Source organism: Tursiops truncatus, chromosome 8, assembly GCF_011762595.2.
Source record: "Tursiops truncatus isolate mTurTru1 chromosome 8, mTurTru1.mat.Y, whole genome shotgun sequence".
Lineage (NCBI taxonomy): Eukaryota > Metazoa > Chordata > Mammalia > Artiodactyla > Delphinidae > Tursiops > Tursiops truncatus.
The window spans coordinates 105,201,460-105,219,946 of NC_047041.1; the positions used below are offsets into that span (position 1 = coordinate 105,201,460).

At 61.5% G+C, this 18,487-nt stretch overlaps 1 protein-coding gene across 1 annotated transcript; it reads right to left on the minus strand.

The window, feature by feature from the left end:
* Nucleotides 1-1,619: 1,619 nt before the first annotated feature.
* Nucleotides 1,620-13,091, minus strand: SHANK2 (SH3 and multiple ankyrin repeat domains 2). The gene is made up of 2 exons (XM_073809454.1): nucleotides 10,723-13,091; nucleotides 1,620-2,190 (listed from the first exon to the last, which is right to left on the minus strand). The coding sequence occupies exons 1-2, from the start codon at nucleotides 13,089-13,091 to the stop codon at nucleotides 1,620-1,622; spliced, it is 2,940 nt and encodes a 979-aa protein (XP_073665555.1).
* Nucleotides 13,092-18,487: the final 5,396 nt, after the last annotated feature.

Here is an 18,487-nt window from a genome sequence, read left to right on the forward strand (position 1 = left end):
CTTATAAACTATCTGTACAACTATTGAAACTTGCAGTAAAGAAAGATTTTAAATCGCTAATTTTACGCATTCATTCTAGAGCTGTTCCAGGCCTCATCAGACACTTGACTGTGAGCATAAAGGAAAAAGGAAAAAAATCACGTTTGTATAATTAGAGATGGGCTAGGCTAGTTCTGAAATCATAATAAAAGCCAAAAACCTGACATTCGAGCTTCTTCCATACGTGGGAGAGCATGCTGACCCCTGACTGGGTGTCCTGTGGCTCGCGTGCCGGTGGCGACCTCCCTTGGAAATTAGAGGTACTGTTACAGGGGAGGGGCTCCAGGGGAAAGAATGCGGCAGGGCCCAAGAAAGCCTTGCCAGAGGCCTGACTGGCAGCCCACGAGACCTCTTTGCTCTGCCCTCCTTCCTTCATCTGCATTGCACCCTCACCCCGGGTTCTGTCTATGCGCCATGCCCGCTGGGTTTTCAGAAAACCTGCTGTACTGTTAAGACAAGCTGGTGGGATTCCTGGACGCTCAGAGGAAAAGGGGAGAAGCCCCTAAGTACCCTCTTCCTTGGCCTCGGGGGGGGGGACAAAGGGGCTGTCTCAGCCGCGATGCTTCCCCTCGGCCGGGCTCAGAACTGGGGGTGGCCGCGGCACACGCCCACCGTGAGCCCTGTTATCCTGCGTGTCAAAGTGGTTGCTCGCCTGCTCTGATCTTCGTAGAATTCAACACGCTTTCGATTTTAAAAAATGCCCAAAGGCAGAGAAGCCCCTTCCCCCGCTCCTGGGGAGCTGCTCCCCTCCTGCGGACACTCTGGGCACAGCAGCTGCACGCCGGCTGCTTCCCACGGCCAGGTCTCCCTCCTCCTTGGAATCGTGACTTTGTGCTTTGACTAACTCCATGTGACATCTGTTTGGCCACTTTGGAATTATGCTAACAGATTTGCAGAAAGAAAGAAAGAAAGCTAAGCAAAGCTGGGCACGATCCCATTCGGACCACCCACCACTGCCAAGAACCTCGTGGCCAGAGAACCCCGGGTGCATGTCGGAGGAGACAGGGTGAAGGATCCACGGGAAGGAAGCTTCTCTGCCTTCCAAAGGGGCACCGGCTACGCACATCCGCGGGCGTCTCGCTGCGAGCCAAGTCCGGGAAAGAAAGGAGCACGTGGGCTTGAGTGCCCTTGAGGGGCCGCAGGCTGAGGAAGGCCTCGCGCCCGGGCCCGGGCGGAGCTGCCGGACGGCAGAGGAGGCCGCGGGAGGTATGTGTCTAGAGTGCAGTGGTGTCTGCCTGCAGGAGCAAGGGGCGCGCGGGCGGCGGTGGGCATCTCCTGGGCCTCGTGAGGTCAGGTCACCTGCGTGCAGGAGGCAAGCCGCGCATCTTTCCACCTTAGATTAGAAGCCCTCCCTCCCCTGGTCCCCTCTTTGACAGAAACAGCCCAGGGAGCCCACACAGAGAGCCCGGGGGGGGGGGGGGTGTTGAAGGCCTCTGCTCAGCCACGCCAGGGACACAGCATTTCTCTGGGTAGCAGGAGACCAGCCCGCGGGGCGGGCTTGGCGCTCACCGTCACACACGTCAGTGCAAGCCCATCTCTATTTATAACAAGGGGTCTGTAAAGGTGAGAAGCAGCCACCCTTATCTGTCCAGCAGCTGTTTCAAAGCCCTTTCGATGTTCATCCGGTGCCCGACTCGCGTCACGCCCAGATCTATGAGGTCTTCCTTCTGGAGGTTTGGCAGGTGGCTGCCGTCGATCTCGTTGTCCATGAAGGCCTCTTTATGCTCACCCAGGTTGAGGCTTTCCAGCCAGTCCGCCACGTCTGGCTTAGTCCACAGGTGGACAGGTTTAGTTGTAAAAGGCTTATTGGAGATTGGCTGCTGCAGTATGGAGGGGGATGGCGACCTGCTGCGTCCCGCTGGGTTCAAGCCAAACAGGTCCCCGGGAGGGGGCTGGCTTGGGAGGCCGAAGACATCCGAGAGGGTGGGAGAGGGAGCCGCGGCGGCAGCGGACAGGGGCGCAGGCAGGATCTCTTTGCTCAGCTCTGTGGGCGAGACCACGGGGCTGGGGGCACGTCTTGGTCCTGAGGTCCTGCTCTCATAGTCTGGGGGCCGGCTCTGCAGGGTGATGGGCTGGGAGGTCCCAGGGCGAACCGTGAAGGTGACCGTCGTGCTCCGCGTACCTGAGACAGTGCTCATGACCTCTGGGCCTCTGAAACGGCAGCAACAGAGAAAACCATCACAGGTCCGCTCACAACGTCCTGAGGAGGGGGCGGGAGACACCCAAACCACAGCAGAGCGTCCGACTGCAGGTGCGCTGGCAGTGAGCAAACGCTTTGCCATGCCGGGGGCGGGGCGGGGGGACACGAGCGGAAGGCACCAGAGCACACGGGGCGGCCACTCACCGGAGCCTGGCAGGTTGGGGGTGGGGGGGGCAGGGAGACCTGGAGACGGGCCCGAACCAAGTCCTGCTCCCTGGCCGGGGCGTGTCTGTGCCACACCAGTACCGCCTGAGGATGTGGCATCTTTTGCCTCAATTTCAGCAAGCAGAGGGGGGGCACCCTTGAGGAGAGACCCTCCCTCTTAACTGCCTGCCAGGCCTGAGGCTTTTTGGCTTAGAAGGACAAGTGCAGGGAGGGGCACCTCGCAGGCTGGCCCTGTTTCAGGAAGGGGGAAGCCCTGCGGCTCCCTGGGGGCGCTCATGGACGCCGCCGTGTCAGCGTGAAAGGGTCGGGGTCGGGAGAGGGGCTTTATTAGCGGGCGGGAATGAGCCGCAGCCGCGGGGCCCAGTCTGTCCGCGCTCTGGACTGGCCTCCTGCTGCTCTTTGCTTTCTCTGCCGCGGGTGTGTATTTGCGTGAAACTGCCAGTTGGTAACCGGGTGCCTCTCAGCCTCGTGACACTTCCCCACTCAGTGCTACGTCGAGTACGGCATCTCCGTGTGAGGAAGCAGCAGCAGGTCGGGGGTGGGGGGGGGACCTGTGCCGACTCAGGCTTCGATCTCGTCCCGAGGAGGAGCATTTCCAGGGGCAGGGGGTGTACGCGGCTGGGCCCGCACCCGCACAGGGCGTTCAGATACGGCTTCCTGGAGGGCCAGGGGCTCCAGGCCCGGGTCTGTTACACGTAGGGGGCCCCTGTTGAGAATTTCCAGGGGCCTTGGTTACTGGTTGTACTGGTGCACTGGGCACCAGCAGGTAAAGGCAGCCCCAGGCGAGACCCTGGGGATGCCTCCTCCACTACTGCCAGGCTCGCTACTCAAAATCAAGAAACGGTCCAGGGCGTCACCCGCAGGGAGCGGGGAGCCACCCCTCTGGCCCCCAGACCTCGGTCCTGGAGAGAGAGGTGGGCCGTGCGCACGGCGGGCATTTAAGAAACCTGCAAACTCCGGTGCTCAAGTAGGGCTGAAAGATGCTCCCCGGTTCCCACTCCGGAGGCCCCGCGGCTGTGGGCACACCTGTCTGGGGAAGGCTCATTTGAACCACTTTGATACCACAGCTAAGCTGAGATGGTAGAGCAGCCCCACCCAGAGGGGATTTGCGTTGTTTAATTAGGACCTTCAGGGGAGGGGTTTTGTGAAGCGGGCCAGCATCTCACAGGAGCACGCGGCACTTGCTCTAAGGTGACTTTGCGTGGCGCCGGGCCTGTGACCCTGACTGGGTCGACTGGGGCGGGACAGTTGGGAAGTGACCTTGTTCACCGGCTTTGTGCAGCAGAGGCAAGTTAATCCCCCAGAGTGACAGCAGCTGCTTTAAACCCAGGCAGCCTTTAACAGGGGGCCGCTCTGAGCCAGAGGGTGGGTGTCAGCACCACCCTCCTGTGGGAACACCCCAGCGAGTCCCAGGTAGTTGGGATGTTTTTTTTAAAGGAAGGCTCTGCAGGCAGCTGTGTGTGTCGTCAGAAGCAAACAGATGGGTGGGCAGTGAGAACGAGGGACAGGAGAACACACCAGAGAGAGGAGGTTTCTGCACGCGGCACTTACTTCTGTTCAGCACGACCCTCTTCTGTTACCACCCATCATGGGAGCAAATGGAAATGACAAAATGGAATGGGTTGAGACAACACTGCAAAATTAATTACAGTTAAAAAAAAGCAGCTTTTTTCGATGGATGAAATTAAAGCAATGGCACAGATGCTGGCCGAGAGTCTACCCGCGCTGCTCCTTTTCTGGCCACGGAGTAGAGCGGGCAGTGCACAGAGCTGCCCGGAAGAGAACGTCAAGAGGGGCATCACTTCAGCGTTTAGGATGGGAAACTCACACCTGTGCCTGCCTTGGCTGGGGATGGTGTGAATATAGAGAGAAACGTCCAGGAAGGTGTTAAGAAGGAGAACGACGTTAGCCTCTGCTTGGAGCCCCTGAGAGCCAGTCCATTGCTGACACCCAGACTCGGCTTCCCGGGCTGCCTTTGTCTTCTGCAGCTCAGGAAGGACAAATCAGCGTTCCTGGTTGGGGGAGGCCGTGCTTTGCGTCAAGTCTACACCGAGAGAGGAGAGCCCGGCAGCTAATAAAGGGGGTTGTCAGATCTGGCCCCATACTTGGGGCCACCCACGGCCCTGCGGAACGTCGCTGTGGAAAAGAACCAGCGTGTTTGAGGAGCTGAGTGGAGGCCTGCCCGGGGCCGGTCCACCCTGCCCTCCTTCTCAGCGGTTTGATTGACTCTCAGTTAATCAGGCGGATATCATTCACTGGATCTCCTGGTTGCGGAGATCGTTATGTTGCTAAGCAACCACCGGGTTCCCGGGTGGAACACGCAGGAATCTGTTGCCCCGATTTAGAACACAGACACACACACACGCACACACACGCCCTCTCTTGGACTGTTACTCTCTATCCTGCCTCTTAAATCCAATCCATACGGGAACATGAGGATTAAAACAAAAATGGAGGGTTAACTGACACCCCGAGATGCACTGTTATTTTATCGTCAGCCCGAGTTGACCGGCGTCGGGGAAGTGAGGACTCAAGTCGCCTTTGCATTGTGTTTACAAATGCAGTTCGGCCGTCGAACAGTGGCTGGCTGTGGGCCGGAGGCGCTCAGGGGGCCGGCGCTGGGATTCTGGACCCTTCCCGCCCGAGCCTCCCGCCAGCACGCCCGCCGGGCCTCTGCCTCCCAGTGGCCGTAGGGTCTTCTTGAGGAGCCCCTGTCTTGCGTCTAAAATAGCACTTATTTCCAGACCGCTCTCTTCTTGGTTTCTACCTTTATAGCGCCTCCAAAGGTCGGTCGTTCCAAAGACAGGGAGAGTGGCCCGAGGCGTTAACAGATCTGCACAAGGCCTGAGCCTGGCCCTGGTTCCCGGCTCTGAGCACCGCGAGCCCCTGTGTGTCTGCGGTCCCGGGCCTGGCCTGCAGGAACGGCGGATGGATGTGGGAAGCTGGTTTCCCAGATCAGGAAGTGACGTGACTCGGCCAAGCAGATGGGGCTGGAACTGGGCGGGGGCAGGGGGCTGCCTCGGCTTCAGCAGCCCTTTCGACACATCTGAGCAGGTGGGAAGGCACCCAGTTTTCAGCGGGAGGTATCCATCCCCGATACACTTCGGCTGAGTGGTCCTGGCGTCCAGACTGGGAAATGAGAGCGTGAGAAACAGACTTGAAGGATAAAGTGCCGCAGCCTGACCAGAAGAGCCCCTTCACGAACCCGTGTACGAGGAGACACGCGACAGCGAGCTTCACGACCACCCTCCCTAGTGTCCACCGCCTTATCCACGATTTCAGTCGCTGACACTGCCTGAACGTTTCAGTTGCTGCCGTGAAATGGTAAAGCCTCCGTGACGGCGCTGACGTGATCAAAGTGTCATTAAGCAGCTTCTATTATCGAGTCAGTTTTGAAAAGTCTTTGCTCTGGGACCGGCTGGGCAGAGGTCATTTTTTAACAACTCAGATAGATTTATTTTAAAACCGAGAGGCTCTCAGGATAATACTGTGGAGAGCCAGTGAGGAGCTGGTGCCACTGGCCAGGCCAGGCCAGGGCAGCCGGAGGCCGGAGGGCATCACCTGAGAAGCAGCCAGCGCTCCCCTGCAAGCAGCCTGAACCCCCAGGGGACCTGGAGCGCCGTCGCTGCCTCCGGGAAGTGAAGGCCATTCTGGATGAACCGAAAAGAGCGAGGCGATCGGAGGGGCTCCTGGGGGCTTGAGCCGATGCCGTGCGCCCTGGACGGAGGCCAGTGGGTCCCCCGCAGGCATCCACTCACTGCTCTGATACTCCTTCCAACAGCCGGAGAATGAAAGCCAAACCCAGACTGACCTTCTGCTCCCCTGGGAGTGCTGACAAAGAACAGATGCCTGGGCTTCCTAGGTCAAGCCCCTTTGTTTTGTGTCAGGTGCCATCATCTACCCGCTGTCTCCGGAGCAGAGGCCCCCGGGACCCCACATGGGCCGGCTCGTGGGCTTCCCTGTGTCACTGTGACCCACCTGACTGCATAGCTGCTGGGTCACCTTCATGGAATGAAAGTTCACACCAAGCCTTTGCTCAACCACTCGGACGCACCCCAGCCCTTCCCCTCGGCACGCGGGAGCCCTCTGGGACCCTTCCCCCGTCAGCGCTGCCTCTGGTCTGGCCGGTTTCTTCAGCGTGGAGAGCACTTGCCAGTGCCTGGGCTTTGTGCTTGCTGGTCCGCTGGTCCTGGTGCCCGGGATGCTCTGCTCCTGCGTTTCCGCCCAGCTGGCTCCTTTTACTCCTTCAGGTGGTTCAGATGCCACTCCTTGGAGAGGGTCACCTCCGTCTTGCCCATGGTCGCTGACTCGTTGGGACATCTTCGTCCCTTTGCAGCGCCCGCACCCTTCGGGCTCGCCTTGTTTACTGTTTCTTATCCATTCCCCCTTGAGAATGGAGCCCTTCAGAGGAGGAGAGACCTTGAATGTTTTCTTGTTCAGTGAGGAATCCTGGGGCCCGGCCCGGTGCCTGGCACACTGAGGTAACCAGTAACCCCTGGTCCAGTGAACGGTTCATGACTAAGTCTGCGCCCAGCTTCCCGGGGCCCAGGCCTCCGTGACTGTGCACCCCTTTTGTTACTGTCCTCCCTCAGGTCTGACCCTGGGCTCCTACCAAGAACCCGTCAAGAGGCCACGGGGCTGGGCTGTGGCTCGTTTGGCTTCCCAGCTCTGTGACTTCATGGAAAACACCAGGTGCTCTGAAACGAGGCGGACGCTGCTCGTGTGTCTAGGTTTCCAAAGGGCTCCGCACGGCGGGCCGCCCGCTGCAGGGCAAGGCCGTGCTCGTTGTGGGTGTCGGCCGTGCCCTGGCGCCTCTCCGGCCGTTCACGGTCATCCTCTCGAGCTCTGAGCTTTGCAGGGAAGGTCCGGGCCTGCAGGACGCCAGGCGCCGGTGCCGGGCCTCCAGCCCGTGGGGTAGCTTGGGGCGGAGCTGGGTAGGACAAGCAGCCGATCACCCCAGAGGCCTAGTTCTTAGGAGGTGTTTCCAGATCAGGCCTGGGGGGAGGCCGCAAACGCTGGGCCGTAAAGAAAATGACGTGATCGTCGTCTTTTCGCCAGCGTGTCTGTAATCAAGATGTTGGCAGAGCCCGCGTCGTCCCTGATTTCGGGGGACACGTGATGGCAGCAGAAACCCATGCACGGCTCAGGTTAAGTCAGATGTACCCCAGTAAGCGAGGGCCTAGTCGTCCAGTGTCCTCTCTTCCCCGACCCTGCCCAGGGTCACCGCACCTCAGAGTTCAGAAAGGACCCGAGGGCAAAAGTAACTTACCAAAGGGGCAGGTTCACCTGAGGTTTCTGCCCTCTTAGCGGACAAACGGCAGCTCAAAGAACTGTCCCTTTCTTGGGCGATCAAACTTCTTTCTGTGGAAATGGGGTGTCTGCACTGCCGCCTGTCTGTCATTTCAGAGCGCGGCCGGTTTTCAGTTTTCCCTAGAAAAACTCATTTCTTTTCCCTCACTAGGAATTTCCTTCATCCAGTTTCTGCCTCATTTTGCCCAGGGCCAAATTCACAGCTCTTAATTTGTAGATGCATTTAAAAGTAGCAGTGAGACACCCAGGCAGGTGAGCCCTGGCTGGGGGTGTCCTGGGCTTTGTCTGCTGCATGAATGGCTGAATCCCAGGCCTCTCAGTGAAGGCACGACCCAGCGAAGCGGAGGCCTGTCCCGGGGAGTGTGTGAGTGTGTGTGTCTGTGTGTGTGTAGGAAAGTGCAGCTGAGTGCTGCCTGCTCGTGAGAAAGGCCTGGTGCCCGGTGCTCGGTCACCCCCCCGGGGGCTCTGCTGAGGACCTGCCCCTTCTTACCCTGGTCAGTCCACCTCCTGGCTGCAGCTCACGTCCACTGGGCTTTGCCCGGTGCGGCCGTGAGATCGGAGAAGCCGGAGTAGGCAGGTGAGCGTCCAGCTTAGTGCTGGAGTCAGTGACCGACCTTCCTTCTCGTCCTTGGGCCTCAGGCCGACCTGTTCCTGGTCCAACTCAGTGTAGCCCTTAGCAGTGAGTAGGGAAGGGGAGGGGACACCGCCTCGGGGAGGTCACCAGTGCTGGAGGCCGCCCGGTGACCACCCTTGCAGATTATCAGTCACCAGGTAAGCCTGAGAATAGCCCTGTCCCGGTGAGCTCGGTTAGGTAGTGGCGCCTTTCTTCCAGGCTAATCCCTGGCTCCAGCGAGAGGGGCGGAGTCGAGCCCTGAGGCAGCTCCGGAGGTCGGAGTGCTTGGAGGTCGGAGTGCTTTCGTGCCTTCCAGCTGAGTGCCCATGGCCAAGGGCTTCACCTCTGACCCCCGGTTCACTCATCTGCACCATGGGAGCAGGTTCAGGCCCTGCCTCCGGTGCCTGGGCCGCGTGATGCCCGGCATTTGGTGAGTGCATGACAGATGTCACCTAGTGCTTGTACCGTGATGGACTGGGGTATAAATAATAGAAGACACGGGAGGTGGCTGTTCCGGGCAGCTGGGCTTGGGTCGGACAGAATCGGTCTTGCAGCTGCTCTCGAGAAGTCCGACAGGATTCTGCCCGCTGACCCCTGCTCTCAGGCCCCTCCCACCCAGGGAATCCCTAGAGACACCTGCAACTCGGAGACGCCCTCTCCTGTGAGCCCCAAGGAGCTCACCCAGCCAGGAGAGGAGCTGGGGAGGCCTACAATCCGATGCCGTTCAGAGAGGCCCCTGGACTCGCGGGTGGGAGTGCTCCGGGGAGCGTGGTGCTGTGCGGGCTGCCCCACTGGCCAGAGCAGCCCTAGCATTGGTGCCCTTCTGCATCTTCCATACTTCAGACATCGCTGGCGGTGGGAGGTGCCAGTCAGAAGACCTTGGCCTGGTCCTGGCTCTGCCTTCTGCTGGCTGTGCACATGGACAAGCCACCTGGCCTCTCTGAGTCTCCATTTCCCCTTCTGAAAAATGGGTATCATTATACATGCTCTCTAGCAGCTGTTAGAAAGATTACTCACCATGTCCAAGTGTTCTGTAAAATATGAAACACAGTGATGAAGCATCTTAATTGTTGTATCTCTACATAACCTAGCAGCTAAAGACCGGTACTATTACGTGACAGAGCCAGTTTTAAACATTTCCTTGAGACTTCAAAGCACGTAATACTCATAGGTACGTGTGTACGTACGTCCACCAGAAACGGGGAATTTGTAAGGAATCTGTTCAGCTGGAGTGCCCTTTGAATGCCACTAATGATGGGTGCCCCATTAAAAGACGGTAGTGTCGGCGTGCTTCTCTCTACGGAGACTGGCCCATCAGCGTTCCTCGGAGTAGTGGGAGCTGTGCACGTAACTTACGCCCGCACCGAAAGATAACCGGGAAAGCGGTGGCTCTCAGCCTGCTCTCAGGACCTGACCGTAGTGCAATACTGCTGATTAATGGACTGAGATGTTTGAATCCAACGCCTGCCCAGCAGGAGTATGAAGAACGACTTCATTAGTTGAGATGATGAAACCTGAGAGTAAACATCAGTGGGGGAACCTGAAGGGCCCTGCTGCCTGGGGACCCAAGCAGTGGTGTGTGTCTTGGGCGAAGGGAACCGAGAACCGTGAGTGATGGCTGGAGCACCGGGCTCTGGCGAGGGTCATCCACCAGCTACAGGTGGGGCAGGGCGGGGGGGCCTGTTACAGCGTGGCGTGCCTTGACAGAGCCCTGGAGTTGGGTTTAGGACTGGCCCCCCACGTGCGACCCCTGGTTTCTAGGCAGTGCCTTACGCTCTGCCTGACGTGAGCGCCCACGCGGGGAGGACCGCATGCTTTTCTTCCACGATGTCCGCCGTGGGTCAGGATGGGCTCCAGGGTTGCATTTCACTCTGAGCTCACTAGTGGATCTGCAACCCGGCCCCTCCCCGGCCTCAGACCAGTTAGTGACAGGAGGAGGGGAAAAGAGCCCCTCACGCACATGTGACCACACACGTGATTGCACACACGCTGCTCACGCGACCCCCGGCCGGTGCACCCCTCCCCTGCAACCCCTGGGTGAGGCTCCAGAATGGCCTTTGGGGTCCTGGCCAAGACCTGGAGGACGCGGGAGGGAAGAGCAGGGCTCCTCCCTGGAAGCCACGGCGGGGATGGCCTGTCTGGCAGTGTCTCGTTACGCGTCTCTACGCGGGGGCCACGTCCTGCCGGGCCAGACGCGCTCAGCTCTGCTGCACCGGCGTCCAGGGGACGAGAAAGGGGCACATGGGCGCACGACAGAGGTGGCCGACACAGAAGGCTGGCATTCCCTGTCCGTGTCCGCTTCCGTTGCTCCCAAGGGCGTTTCCTGGTCAGCACTGGCCGGCACAGGAAAGCCCAGCTCGGGATGGTCTGTGCCCACGCCGGCCGCGGCACTTACCTTGGAGCGAGGCTGGCAGGCTTGGATCCCGCTGGCGAGTCCAGTCCTTCCCCCGGCTTTGCCGTTTTCTCTCGGTTCATTTGCTGTAGGATTGAGTTCAACTCACTAATCACGTTTGCCTTTGGGCCGGAGAGAATCGGGCTTTTGACCTCCGAGATGTCACCCCACAGCCTGGAGGTCCTCGGCTGGATAACCTTTGTGGTCCCGGGCTGGGCCCCGCCGGGGGGCGGCGGGCGTGCCGGCGGGGGGACCACAAAGCTGTCCACGTCCTCCTCCAGCAGCGCGTCGTGGTAGAGCGCGTTGCCTTTGTGAATGATGGGCTTCATTTTTGGCTTAGGAGGTACCGGGGGTTTGTCAACCGTGAACGCTTGCCCGTCTGCATAGACTGTGCAGGTGTCCACGTTCTCGCCGCCCTCGGAGGACAGGGTGGAGATGCTGGAGACCGTGGAGATGGTGCTGGTCGTCTCGAGGTGGTGGTCGCTGCTGCTCCGGCTGTCTGCCTCCTCGATCCCAGAGTCCGTGACGGCATCAAAGCTTTCGGGGGGTGGCAGGAATGAGGCGGGCAGACAGTTCGAAAGGCCAGCTGGCTTCTTACTGTCCGCGGAGTTGGTGGGCTGGCTGGAGTTCAACGAAGGGGACTGGGGGGCGTCGTTTTTCTTCTGCTTGACCAGGTCTGAGAGTGCGGGGACAGAAGCAACGCGGTCATCGGGGATATCAAAACTGTTTGCAAATTCCAGGGGAGGAGGCAGTGGCTCTGTAAAAATAAAATCCTCATCCAGATCCACGGATGCCAGAGGTGGGGGAGGGATGCGGAACGGCAAGATCACCGCCTCCTCCACGGAGCCCGCCGCCACGACGGTCCTGCCGGGCGCGGCGGCCGCGGGCTCGGGGCCAGCGGGGATCGGTAAAGCACCTTCAGTTTCGGGAACGCCTTCTGGCACCTCGGACGGCGAGCGGTCCGGCTTTGTTTCCGCGTCGGCATCCTCGTCCTCTTCCTGCAGGAAGACGTCCGGCCTGGCTGCGTCCACGGTGTGCACCATCAGCAGGCCGGCCGACTTCCGCTGCGACGCATCCGCGATGTTGGTGGGCGTGCCCTTCTCGTCGCCCTTCCGCTCCTTGCCCAGGTCGGCCTCGTACTTGTTTTCCGTCTCCTGCCGCCTCAGGGGCCCCCGCGTGTTCTGCCTGGTGACCGGAGGGAAGCCTGCTTCCCCACTGGGCCGCATTTTGGTGTCGATGTAGAGAGGTTTGTTGAGGTCGGCCTTGGGGGCCTCCCCCTTGGGGCCCTGCTGGGACTCCTTCAAGGCTCGGTCCCTTGCGGAGAGCGCCAGGGCCAGCGGGGAGCTCGGGTCCAGCAGCCTCCCCGTGAGCGGGTGGACATAATTCTCGGGGCCGGCCACACTGCTGCTCTTGAGGGGAGCTGCAGGGCTGCTCTCGGGCCCCTTGGCTTTGGACGTGGAATTCAGTGGCCTGCCGGCCTCACCCTGAGCTCCGGCCTCGCCACCACCCACAAAGTGGTTCTCGGGCTCCCTGGTCGCCGCCCCTGGCGTGGGTGACGACAGCTGCTCGGTGCCGTCCTCCTCGCCGAACCCGCCCTCCTCGGGGAACTTGGAGGGCCGTGCCTGGGGGGCGGGCAGCCCCAGGCCCACGTCCTCGTCCCCTAGGTCCGTGGACAGGAAGGCCGGCGAGTTCCTCCTGGCCTCCAGCCGCTTCTCCCGGTCGCGGACGGCCCCGGCGATGGCGGCGGCGAAGGGGCTGCTGGCGGTCAGGCTGTCGTCGGGCCGCAGCTGGCCCGGCTGCTCGGAGGCCGGGGGCTCGATCTCCGTGCTGCTGCCCTGGCTGCTCTTGCCGCTGCTGCTGGTGGAGGGCTCCTTGACGATGATGGTCGGGATGGGGATGGAGCACGTCTTCTCGGGGCTGTCTTCCACGTTGGACTGCTTCACCAGCATGCCCTTCCGCCTGGCGGGCTTGGCGGGGACGTAGACGGCTTTGCTGGCGACCTTCCCGACCTCGGAGTATGGGTTTTCGGGCATCTGGCCCCTCTTGCCGCGGAAGGTGGCCTGGGCGGCGGCGTTGCGGCTGTAGAGGTCCTCGGAGTCCAGGGAGTAGCGGTCCAGCTCCCTCCTGTGGTACAGCCCCTTCTCCCTCAACATGGTGGCCACCGTGTCGGAGCGAGCTGCCGGGGACACCTTGGCGGCGGAGTTCTGATTGAACGCGGGCTTGATCGTCCCGTAGACTCTGGGAGTTGGGGACTTGGGGCAGTTGTAGGCGGTGGGGGAGGGTGGGGGAGGAGAGGGGGGCACCGACTGTGGCGGAGGGGGGATGTCCTCGGAGGTGTCCGGCATGGACAGGCTTCTGGTGAACTTGAGCATCGGAGGGGCCAGAAATTGCCGCTCTTCCCCCGTGATTCCTACAAGTAGAAGGCAGGTTTAGATTTAAATCACGGCAATGACGCACACCCCGCTAAGCTCCTAGGATGGCGCGACACGCCGTGTCTCTGCAGACGCACAGAGAACCACGATGCACACTGTTCACGGAATGCAGCACGAGCCACGATGCCGAGGGGTCACGGGGCCCATTTGGAGCCAAAGCAGAAGGGAAAGGCCCCGCGAGGCCCGGAGTGCGTGCTGTTGAGAGAGATGGTGCCCAGAGCGACGGGCGCGAGCCGACTCCCCGGGGTGCGTGTGCGCACGTGTGAGCGTGTGTCGGGGGCCGGGGTGGCCTGCATCAGGGGCCATCCATCCCTTCAGGCTTGGCCAGGGCCCCCGGTGGGAGTTTTCAGGTTTGGGACTGAGGCTGTTGAGCTGCGTGTCAGAAACGAGGGCACAGGGAACACAGGTGGCTGCACTGGCTCATGGGACGCGGATGGTGCCGCCGTCCCGGGGGCTGCAGGTATGCGGGGAGGCCTGGCGCCCTCGAGCAGAGCCCTGTGCGTATGGAGACCCTAGGGTGGCCTCTCCTGCTCGACAGGAACCCGTTTTGTTGCCTGACTTCGCTGGGCCCCCGAAGGGTACTGGAGCTCCCCAGGCCCTCAGGAGGGTGGCTGAGCGGCCCTGGCAGGAGAACGTGCTGCACGCAACACGCCAAGACCCTCTAACCCAAGACCCCAGCCCAGGCCGGGAGCAGGATCCTGACCACACACTCGGCCGCCTGGCCCAGCGAAGCCCTCTGGGTCCTAAGACCCTCTGGGCTGGGCCGAGGGGCCCGGTGGTTTACTACGGTCCCCACTGACCACGGTCCGAGTTGGAGGACTGGACCTATGGAGCCCGTGGGTGTTGGGTGAGAGAGGGCGCTGAGGGGCCCGCAGGGGCGACAGCCGCATCCGGCCGCGTCGGGCCCCAGAGCTCTGGTGTGTCCACTGGGTGGACTTTCAGATTCTTTCCGATACAAGATACAAAAACATCAACGGAACGCACTCCGGACACAGGAAGCAGCACAGGGACACGGACGCTGACAGATGTCAAGTACGAGGGTCTTGCGTGGGGGGCATGCAGGTTTTTCAAAGAGGTAACAAAACGAATCACTCCAAATCAAAAACGCTCCTAGGACAAACTACAATAATTTATTCCAGTGAGAACTTCCATTCGATAAGGGTATTCCAAATTTCACATACTCCTTGTGGGAGGGCGTTTTGGCATCGCAAAGATGGTTGCTCAGAGGCCTCTCATTGAGCGTGCGCACGTGGCGGCTGCCTGACAGTTAGGATCCCAAGGAGCAGTGATTTAAGAACACGCCTTATGGAGGGATTGTTACATTCACACTGCAGATGCCAAACTGTAAGGTTCACTGACCTGATAGGAAGATTCTGCTGTCTGACAGGAGGAAATCGACTGTTATTAAGCAATTAGAGAGCCAGGGGCAGGAGATGGCGTGAGCGCTACTCTGCGGTGGCCCCGAGCTCCTGGGGGGACCTTGGGGACCGGCAGACGCCACCTCCGCCATCCCTTATTGTTCAGTTCCTGCCAGCTGTCACCCCTTCAAACTAGCGACAGAGGCGCCAGGCCTGAGACCGCAGTGCTGGACACACAGAGCAGCGCCGCGTCCCCCAGTGTCCGGCAGTGGCCTTGGCTTCTCTGAGAATTTACACGGTAAAGACAGTGCTGGATTATCTCACAAAGGGGCTGTCTGAAGGGGTCACGTTTACCTTGCCTGGAACAGAGTCAGCAGGAACCATGCGAAGTTATTAACAAGAAGGTAGCGGTTTCCCGCAGCGCACAGTACGTCGTACCCGCAGAGCGCGAGAACCCGGCCCAGCCACCCTTAGAAGTGTGTCCATCGAGCTCATCCACAAAGCGCGGCGGTGGCCGTTCGCAGGGGACCTGGGCCCACCCCGCCGGCCCACTCTAAACACGCAGGGCGGGGGCGAGGGGCTTCCTGGACGTCACCTGCCCACCTCCACCTCCCTCCTGACTGCGGCCCCTCACCCTGCTGGTATTATCACGGATACTTGGCTTGTGAGGCCGGGAAGCCACCCTGGATTCGGTATCCAGAGGGTAGGAGAGTTTCAGACGGCTCAGGCGGTCAAGGCCTCCCTGGGGGTGAGGCCGGGTGCCCGTCCTCTGGTGGGCGGGCCTGGGGCCTCTGAGGGGCACTGCCGAGGGTGCTGAGAGCCAAGGGGCACCTTTGCGGGTGTGGCCACGCTGCTTACCTATTGATTTTTGCCTTCGCATCGTACCTCGAGGGAGGCCCAGAAATGGGCCTTTCGGGCTCCCAGGAACGGTGGGCGTCATCACGGCGATCCCCTGGCGTTCGTACACGGACTGCAAACCAGAGAGCCCGGGGTGAGCTGTGTCAGACCAGCGCCACCCACGGCAGCCAGACAGGGAAGCCCTGGGCAGTGGACACCTGTCACGGGGCTTCCCCCAGCTGCTTCTGGGGAGCACCTCCGTGTCCAGCTGAGGCTGACGACGGGCCACACCAGCGTCCAGGACCCAGAAGGGGGCCCTGTCTGCCCTCAAAGTGCCGATGAGCCCTGCTCAGCGGAGCCGCGGTCTGCCTGACATTGACTGAGAATGACCAGGACGGATGTCCTGTAGGAAAGAGCACCTGGCGGTGGGCAGTGGGGTCTGACCTTGGCCACGTCCGCCTCCACAAAGTGGGCTGACCACAGTGGCCCAGAGTGGGGGACAAGCCAAGTGCCGTGCCCTGGGGCATGTGGGCCCCGCGGCAGGCGGGCTGCCCGTCCTTCCTCCTCCGCCTGGTCCAGGAGGAGCCTCGCGCGTCCCTCCTTCGCTTTGCAAACAGCTTCCCTGTGCAGCCCTCGCCCAAGCTGCTGCTTCCTCGACTGGAAGACAGGTTGCTGGCCGGCCTCACCTCACCTCGCGGCGTCGGAGGGCCACTTGGAACAGCCGGGTGCGAGGCCCGAAGGAAACAGGCGTGTGCGCGCCCAGGCTGTTCCCGCGTGACCCAGTCTCGCTGGGCTCTGGGTGTCTGCCCGGCCCGGGGCTTGGAGGGTGTCTGGAACGAGCTGGGTACGGGGTGCCGCGGGGGGGGGGGGGGGGGGTCGGGACGCAGGGCCCTGGAGGAGCTGCCCGGGCCTTCTGGAGATGAGGGGAGGCAGGGGGCATCCTGTATCGTGCACTACGCAGAACCGTCACATCGGACCGATGATACTTCTGGGCGTTATTAGGAAGAGGCGGGGTTAAACAGAGAGTCAGTGTGACGTGATTCAGAGAAGATACAAAGTCAGGAAGTAATCGTGACAGGTGGTGCTCAGACCGGCAGCAGGCACGAAGCTGGGGTGGAGAGGGCCACGTCTGGAACCTGAGAGAAGCAGCCTGCCTGGACGACGGGCGGCTCTGCCAGCCCGTCGTGGCCCGTGGTCTCTGCTGACCGCCCCCTGGGAATAACGGTGGCCTGAGACCTCGGAGGGGCGGGATCCCAGGCATACGCGGAGGCCCTGCTCCCCGGGGCGGTGGGGTCGGGCCTTGTCTGCCCCGGAAGGCTGCTGCTTCGCTCCGGGTGGCCTACGGGAAGGCCCTCAGGGCGAGCTACTGAGCCAGTCACGCGGTGGCCTGCCCCCCCCCCCCCCCCCACTGCGGGTCTGCACTGGAATGGGGTGCCTGTCGCGCGTACGCAGATTGGGGCTCCGGGTCTGGACGCTGGGGAGGGTGAACTGCAACCGCGAGGTCTGCCCACGTCGGCCTGCCGCCCGCTCCCCCAGCCCAGCCACTCACGTTCACGTCCGAGACAGAGGGGAAGCACCGGCTGGTGGGCCGCTGCTTGATGGTGGCCACCCTGGACTCCACTGCGACGCTCTCAGCAGTTCGGGATGGCTTGGAGGCTGGGACTATCTCGTCGGGTTTATCTGCAACGTGAACATGACCGTCAGGACGGGCGTCGGTGAGCAAAGCCCCAAAACACAGTCGGGCGAGGGGCTGAGTTAGAAAAACGCCCGAGTGCCTTGTGCCTTTTCCCAAAGCCTTTACGGTACACGTGGTCTGTCGCTGTGGTGCGGAGCACGCGTGCCTCTCGGCCACAAGCGCTGACACTGACAGGACCTGTCCCCCAAGCCGTACCCCCCCCCCCCCCCGCCGGGTGCACGTGGACAGGAGGGGAAGGAGACCCTCGCGGAGGCAACGCAGCCTCGGCACCGGAGGCTCCGGCACCCAGGGCGTCGCTTTGTTCATACTAGCGCGGTTTATTCTTGCTGGTGGGGGAGCCAAGCCAACGTTTTGAACATTTTTCTTTTTAAGGGCTCAGAGGTGTGGCTCCTTTGAAACTAAGCGCAGTTGCCAGGGTCTAAGGACCCAGCACCCAGGGCTGGAGGCGGCTGGGCAGCGTGGGTGTAGGCAGGGGTAGAGGTGGGGAGGGGAGGCAGCCCCCCCCCCGCCGCCACCCGCTCAGGAGCCAGTTGACGTTTGTGCCTTGCTGTGCGGGGGAGTCCCCCCTCCCCCAAGAGCTGAACATTCTCAGTTCCTTGTGAAAAAGAAAGCCCAGGGTTAGTTATCAGTGATGCTTACAGATTAAGAAATGATTTTAAAATTTAAATTTAAAATGTTACATTTGGGGGAAAACCCGAAACTGGAGCACGTCCTGGACCCGCCCAACACCCTGGCCTCCGCCCGCAGACCGTCTGAGCTCAGGCACCGGCGTCTGATCAGGGCTGTTACAGCGCAGGACCCTGGTTTGCTGACACCAGGGGTGCCCGGGGTGGGGTGGGGCAGAAGCCAGCGTGAAGTGGGCCTGGTGGGAATCTCCCACTTTGGACCCTGTGAGGCGCTGCACTCTCCCGGCCACCCCCCGAGAACATTCTGTCCGCAGCTCGAGGTCTCTTCCCAGCTCACCCCACACCCTTCTGGGGTCTCGTGACGCCCCACGAAGCTGGTGCCGTCAGAAAGGCCCAGGCCTCTGGGGTCCCGGCAGCCCCAGGCTGCGAGGCCAGCGTGAGAGTTCGGGCAGGAGCTCTGGGTTTAAGGCCCATGGCCCCCCAGGAAGAGCGCGGCCCCTGGAGAGGTCCCCACAGTCCCCAACAGGCAGGCCTCTGGCTTCACGGGGCCCCTTCCTGGTCGGTGCCCAGCCACATCCTGGACCAGGGTGAGGGCCCCACAGTCCCAGGTCGCCTGCTCGGGGAAGGCCGAGGAGCTCAGGCACGGCAGCTCGCGGAAGGCCCTTCCCGACCCGCCAGCTGGCACGGGGACTCCCAGGTCCCCTGCCCCCGCCCCGGCATCCTCCCGGCTCCTGGCCTCCTCGGGGGACACTGGCAAGCACCCGCCCTCTTAGGGGGTCAGTTGGAAACACCCACGTCTCTGGCCAGCCCAGCTACCGT

Coding starts and splice junctions, on each gene's coding strand:
- SHANK2 (XM_073809454.1), bottom strand. CDS start 13,091: ATGCTCAAGTTCACCAGAAGCCTGTCCATGCCGGACACCTCCGAGGAC. Junction 2,191..10,722: donor CCTGCCAGCCTCGCTCCAAG/GTAAGTGCCGCG, acceptor CTGCCGTTTCAG/AGGCCCAGAGGTCATGAGCA.